General features: G+C 38.3%; 1 protein-coding gene across 1 annotated transcript; it reads right to left on the reverse strand.

Annotated features, from left to right (window-relative positions):
* Positions 1–5,179: 5,179 nt before the first annotated feature.
* Positions 5,180–6,725, reverse strand: LOC147888989 (phospholipase A1-II 3-like). Its single transcript, XM_087392396.1, has 2 exons — positions 6,138–6,725; positions 5,180–6,025 (listed from the first exon to the last, which is right to left on the reverse strand). Exons 1-2 carry the CDS (start codon positions 6,672–6,674, stop codon positions 5,180–5,182), a joined length of 1,383 nt encoding a protein of 460 aa, XP_087248522.1. The 5' UTR covers positions 6,675–6,725.
* Between the last annotated feature and the right edge of the window lie 784 nt (positions 6,726–7,509).

Below are 7,509 nucleotides of genomic sequence, written 5' to 3' on the forward strand. Positions count from 1 at the left end.
TGACTATGAAAAACAAAGTAGATATACTCATCCTGTAGGTATCGAATGTGCATTTAATCCATTGGGTTGTATTTAGGCATCTGTGCAAACCTGCATGTACTTGGATAAACAACTGAGTGTGATGAAAGAGAATATATGAGCTCACCTTGGAAATAAACGAGTGCCTTGAAAACGACAAGAAAACATGTGAGAAGCACCTTTGCATATGTGAAGTAATGTATCCAAGGAGTAATAATATCAAAGCTAAATAGAAAAGAAACATTGAAAGAAAACATGTTAGAATGTTAACAACGTAAAACATTCAACAAGTCCTTTTCTTTCATAGTGTTGAATACATGACGAGCAAGTCAAGCAAGATGTTATCTTATAAGAGAAAAAGAAACATTAGATCGACATTTTCTTTTGCATATCAAGCATACCTACATGATATTTAGCCTACGCCAGATCAAATATAATGGATGGCCTATAGGCATGCTTGATTAACAAAGATGAAAGAGAACCTGCTTTCAAAATCATAAGATAATCGAAAGTAAATCTCACCTTCAAAATAACATATAAAACATTTAGGAAATCAAAAGTAAATGATAAGATAATCGAAGAAAATCTAGCCTTCAAAACAATACAAAATATTTTGGAAGCTCCTTTGAATCAATCAACTCATGCTGAAAGTAAAGCTTGATATAGAATATGTGGCAAGTCTCTTTAGCCGAGATTTATGGAAACTTGAAGCTGTAGCTAAACTTGCTAGCAAAACATAATAATGCATGTATTATCATTGTGAATAAAGCACCAAGCATATGAATGTAGTGGAAGACAAATAACATAACCTTTCAAGTAGAATATCAAGAACAAGGCATTGTACTAAACTACGATGATGTCATGGTTTCCAATCATGTACAACATTAAAGAAAGTTGGTTTATCTTTATACCAACAACCAAAGAAAAGCTCCAACACATAGATGTATGTCATAGTGATTGCTGAAAAACAATCAAGTTTTGTGAGGCACCTGAGTATAGATATTGACAGAGCTCTTTGGTTAAAGAATGCTCTATGAATGTTGAGTAGCAAAGCACTTACACAAAGACTCAGCAAGCGATGAACTAAATAAGAAACTGGTCAGTAAAGGATGCACTAAATAAAAACTAGCTTAATATATGTGAAGCATCATTTTACTTTTGCAAAAGTAGCATGAAACCACAAGTGATGAAGCACTAAACTCTTGTTTTCATTGATGACCTAAGAGAAATAAAAAATTGCTTTCATATGATAGATAACCTTTTGTCCAAGTGATTTTCTCAATCAACTTTCTGGTCTGTTGAACTCATATAATTATCACTGCAAAAGCATGTAGATTGGGCTACTTTACTCTTAACGACAAGATTGAGACTCTACTTGGCATCGATTAGATAAGATCTTGATCCCTAAAGATTCACTACGCTTACAACAATGACCCTAGATTGAGACTCTACTTGGCATCGATTAGATAAGATCTTGATCCCTAAAGATTGACTACACTTACAACAACGACCCTACGCTCTTGGTTTTTATGGATATGACCGATGGGTGTTGGGTCTCCTCTTTATCTAAATTTTATGGAGTCCTATAGCTAAAGAAGTTTGCTTTATGTGATTGAGCATCTTATTTCTTCATGTGGGAATGTAAAAGCATGATATGCCAGTGTGTTAAATCCAAAGGGAACACAAATACTGAGTGTAAGATGGTGTGATCAACTAGTGGAGACTGAAAGCGGGAGGGCGACACTGTATCAGGAAGCTTCTTATCATTAAGTATATATATATATATATATATATATATATATATAATTTCTCAATCAACTTTCTGGTCTGTTGAACTCATATAATTATCACTGCAAAAGCATGTAGATTGGGCTACTTTACTCTTTGCTTTTGCTTTTGCTTCAAATATTGTTGATTCTATGAAAGTATGAACCTTTTCCATCCTCATGTCCTAGATCAATTCTTCTCTGTTATGAGTGTCCATCTTCCTGTCCAAACACTCTTCTACCAGTTTATTGACAGTAGGCAGCAAAAAGAAATAATCCTAACTTTCTTACCTGAAATCGAAATATAGTGATCCAACCAATCAAAATAATCGACGCATATGATTTGAACAAGCTAAAGTGTGCTGTTTTGATCAATCATGACCATAACGCTTATTTGCAATGCATCTTTGATAACTTTTGCATATCAACTCAAAACCTAGCGATCAAGTAGTGGAAACGATCAGAAAGAACGTTCTGCGAATGATCGTGTTGTCAGATTGACAAAAAACATATTGCTTTCTCCTCACAGTCACGCTAGAGCGTAGCTAGGCTCTGATACCATGTTGAGAGGAAGAGAAAGAGGAGAGAGAACGACACAAGAGTTGCTCCCAAGAAAGTGATTCTATTCATAGATCATAGGCATATATATAGTTGAGGACTAGGCTAAGTTAGGGCAAGCTATATATAGCTCTAACTATATATATATATATATATATAAGCACACACACATACACCCACATATTATTATTAATTATTTATATTTATATTTAAAATATACATGTATAGTGTTCTCTCTCTCTCTCTCTCTCTCTGTCTCTCCTCACATGTAAATAAATAAATAAACACCCCCCCCCACATATTATTACTATTAGTTTATAAATTATTTATAAATAAATATAAATTATACATGTATAGTCCTCTCTCTCTCTCTCTCTCTCTCTCTCTCTCTCTCTCACCCCCTTCTCTGTCTATGATCTTTTATATAATATTTAATAATACATCTTTATATTATAGAATATTATATATATATATATATATAAACACACACACCCACCCACCCATCCACATATTATTATTATTTAATTTATAAATTATTTATAAATAAATATTAGCAAATAAACGACGCAGCCAAACACATTCAATTGTCGCTGTGAAAGCTGCCCTATTTTCAGCTTCACATGAAGAGGTAGCCACTGTAGATTGTTTCTTGCTCAACCAAGAAATACAAGCTTTGCCCCCAACATCATATCAAGGGGGTATTCACAAATTGAATAGAAAAAGGGTGTGTTTTATTCATGATAATTTTACAAAAGGGGTTTACAAATAGGCCTTGAATGTACATGATATATAGGGTTTACACATAGTGACCTCCCTAAGAGAAGGACAAGGTCACCCTTCTTTACATCTACTAGTGCTTGGAATGTATCTTTAGTCTTATTACATTGCATACCATAGAATTTGTCTTCTAGAACCTACATACCTATGAAACCTTCTATGTTGGTGTTGGTGTTTTATTCTACTACATGTGTTGTGTGTGACCACAAGTATGTACATATACTCAAACTTTGCATAGTTACTCTAGGTTCTCACAATGCCTTGATCATGTTTTTTGAATATTGTATCATTGGTGTTATGTATATAGAATAAAGATCCACTGAGCCTTTTCCAATTCGATGCTTGTCCAAATATTTTATATAGGCCTATATTGGAAGCACCATTGGTTCCCTAACTAGCAACATTATTCTTTTGATATAAATGTCTTATTCTATTGGCTTCATTTCTATATGTAATATGATGACAAATGTTGTACTTAGAACATCACGAGGTGTGGCGATTTGAAAGGTGGGTGGGTGAGTTTTAAGATATGTAGGATCTAGTGAAATACAACGCACAGGTGGTACAAAGAAAGAGAGTGGACATAGATGGACAATTCTAGGTCAACACAAAGTGAATATGAGAGAGACTCAAACCTTTTCCCGTCCTCCTCTTTGTTCACCTGCTGACAATAATATTCACTCTTACTGAAGAATGTAAATGAGATATGCAAATGTCTTGTGAAACTCTTTAATCTTTCATCATTTTTCTTTGTGTACCTTTATTTGAATATTAAGTAAAATAAATGTGTGTGATCATGCATGTTTGTTTCTTTCCATTCTACATTACAACTATGTTAAATTATGTGAGCGTGGTAGGAGAGAAGGACTCAAACACTAGGATTCACGATTCATTCTCTTAGTAAAGACTTGGAAGGCAATAATCATCCTTGAGACATGAAAGACATTGATAGAGTCAATAGGAGCAATTATTTTTACTCCTATGACTTTGACTCGATACATTGAGCTGGTTGAAGTTAAAAAGTACCGAGCCTAGATGATGCATGAGACTGAGTATCACAATGATCTCGTTGAATGTTCTCAGTTACATTCAGAAAAGAAGCTTCACCATTCTGGTTGTTTGATTCAAATTTGAAGACCAATCCAAGATGAAAATTTTCCCAAATAGGAAGTCATTAGGATTTATACATCTCACTATGCATGAGCACTCGATATGTAGGAGAGTAACATATAATACAACATCTTAATGTGAAAATATCAAAAAATATTGACATTTTTTACAATAAATAAATTGTTCTATGAATGTAGATAAGATTTTTTTTGCATGTAGAAAACAAGCATTTCTACATCTAAGGGAAAAAACATAAATTTGTAGCTAGGGATTATCTCGAGGGGGTCACTATGTATAAACCCTCTATATCACGTGCATTCAAGGCTTATTTCTAAAATCCGTTATCTGTAAATTTTTCATTAATAAAATGTACCCTTTTTCTATACAAATCTGTAAATTTTTTCCAAAACTATTTTAAATAGTCTCTTATGTATATTTATTTTTATTTTAGAAATACAAAATATCCTTTTGTTGAACTCCCGTGATAGGGTTACATATGATGAGTGACCCCCTCGAGGGAATTATGGTCGAGGTGTCACTGATAAATATGTAAGTTTAGCACATGGGTTCAAAAGAAGTGTTGAACTCCCGTGATAGGGTTACATCTGATGAGTGACCCCCCCGAGGGGATTATGGTCGAGGGATAAATATGTAAGTTTAGCACATGGGTTCAAAAGAAGGAGTTTTTCAATCCCCTTTTCACACATTTTCACAAACAGAAAGGTATCGAATAAAGGGGATATTCACAGATTAAATAGAAAAAGGGTGTGTTTATTCATGATATATTTATAGATAAGGGGTTTCAAAAATAGCCCTTGAACTACACTTGATATATAGGATTTATACATAGTGACCCACTTGGAAAAGAGGCACTTTTCACATGATAGGACAATTCACATATAGCGATACAATAAGAAGCACCAATTCACTTACTGCTTAAAATTCCTACTTTAGTTGTAGTCTGAATTGGAGGGACTAGGAATGTCACGTGGCCTCTTCGAACGGGGCTGCCATTTGCCACTTTGGTCCAACACCATATCCTTATTCGAGTGCATTAGCCAATTTGGGGGAACACGGTACTTCTTATGGAGGATATCATCACTCTTGTTCAATAAGGAATAGTCCCTCTTGTCAAATGGAGATGAGGCCAACCGAGCACGCTTATTAGGCCTATGAGGATCTACGCGGGTGTGTGCCGTCTCCGTCTCCGTCTCATGCAGGTACTCTTTTCCTGGCTCAGTGTTGCCATCAAAAAGCACTAAGTTCACAGAGTTGAGCTTTTCCATGGCCATTGCAGGGTTGTCCCCCCCCAAGTTTTTGCACTTCTCCTCCACTGATGAAGTTTTTACATCACTACTATGATCCGCTGCGATGGTGTGCATGTAGAGCTCTAGGTTGTGACATTTCATCCGAGAAATAATATCCCAGAAGAGAGGAATCATACCCCCGATGGACACATATGGTGAAGATTTCCAGTTTAAAAGCAGCTCGGTGCCCACATGCACATAGGGGAAAGGAAAGGGGGAGGAGGGCATATCTGTCACCGGGTCCTCTTCGTTTTTGTAGCGCCAGATGTGGGCATGCTTTTCTACAATTTCCTTGAACTGCTTATCACCCACCCTGGGCGAGCCAAAGGTGAATACCTCTGAGGCTCGGATCTTATTATCGTTGGCTGCAATGTACTTGCAGCCAACATCACAAGCGACGAGCGTGGCCAGTGCACCGCCCAAGCTGTGCCCCGTGATAGTGATGCTCACCGGCAGATCTACGTCGTCGGCCAGCTTATCCACCTCGGCCTGATGCAGTATTCACAAAAAACCAACGAATAAACCTTCAAATTCAGGTCAAGGCATTTTCCTTATAGTTTGGCATAAATTAGTTCCAAAGATGTTATCTGGGAACACTTGCCTCATGATGTCTCCGCCGCCCACGAGGTGTATTACTACTGTCGCAATCGCCGTAGCCAGAACATTTCTCAAGAAGCCGGTCAAGCTCCTGGAATATCTGGTCTTTCATGCTCAAATCACCGAACTTGAGGGAGGAGCTCTTGGATGTGTATATACTTAAGAAGCCTTTGTGCACCTTTGGCGAGCCCTCCACAGATGGAAAGGGCACCAGAGTGAAATCTAAGTCCTTCCACCACTCGGCTTCGTGCATGGTACCTCGGATCGCCACCACGATATCGTGCCTGCCCAGACGGTGCGTCTCGTCATCGTTGGACTCGGCAATGTAGCCTATCCAGGCGATGACCTTATCTACAACGCAGTAAATGTAACGCGTGATGGTGTAGGCGCTCAAGACGCCAACTTTGGAGAACAGGCTGCTCTTGCCGTAGAGTGGGAAACAATGATACTCCCCGTCGTTTGTGTTGATGGAGTCGTACACTGACTGCACAAATTCTCCGTAACGGATTGCGGTGGCAGCATCTGGTCGCATATCAGCCATAATACTAGGCAGGGCTGCTAGTATTGAGTGGGGAGCTCAGCTGCTCTCGATCAAAATGTGCACCGTTGAGTGAATACAGACACCCCTTAGCTTGACGTTTATATTGAAAAATTTCGTCTTCGTGACATACAAGCCTACCCTACACTCACCCACCCCACACCAAAATGTGCACCGTTGAGTGAATACAGACACCCCTTAGCTTGACGTTTATATTGAAAAATTTCGTCTTCGTGACATACAAGCCTACCCTACACTCACCCACCCCACACCAACCGATCCGTGGTCCTATCGAGGGGCACATCCACCGGCCGTCTTAACTCTTGGAAAGAAAGGACATCGCGTTATTGGGCTACGAATGAGAGCTAAAATCAAGGCCTTTTTGGCCTACCTGGGGGAAAGGCTGTAGTAATCGGTCTTTGGCTTGAAGATAATAAATATTCTATGTTGGGCTCGTCGGGTGGCAGCGTTGGACAGGTTCTGGATTTTTGTGGGTGATTTCTCTTAATTCCCATTGGTTGGGACATGCCATCTCCACCTTTTCCTCGCTCTTTTTCTCCTCTTACTATTTCACTCCCTACTTTCTATTGGTCCACTCCCTACTCTCTCTCTCTCTCTCTCTCGTTTCCCCCCACTCCCAACCTCCACACCTTCCTGATGCAACCAATTGCTCCTCCTCATTTGTTGTTGCTTCTGCTTTTGCTTCTAGGGCCATAGGGCAGGCCATTTGAATGTCATTAAACTTGTTACAATTTGGATAAAGGTTTCAACCTTGAAGCTTAACCGAATTACAACAAGTCCAATTTTGTGACATATGTCCCATCTACATGTTAAATGT

The sequence above is a fragment of the Dipteris shenzhenensis genome, chromosome 21 (genome assembly GCF_047967505.1).
Source record: "Dipteris shenzhenensis isolate YYH24624 ecotype China chromosome 21, Dip_SZ_1.0, whole genome shotgun sequence".
In the NCBI taxonomy this organism is placed as follows: Eukaryota; Viridiplantae; Streptophyta; class Polypodiopsida; order Gleicheniales; family Dipteridaceae; genus Dipteris; species Dipteris shenzhenensis.

Bases quoted from the DNA above. Each gene is read 5' to 3' on its own strand.
- LOC147888989 (XM_087392396.1), bottom strand. From the start codon at position 6,674: ATGGCTGATATGCGACCAGATGCTGCCACCGCAATCCGTTACGGAGAA. The intron at 6,026-6,137 runs GCAAGTGTTCCC...ATACTGCATCAG, and splicing joins GGCGGCGGAGACATCATGAG to GCCGAGGTGGATAAGCTGGC.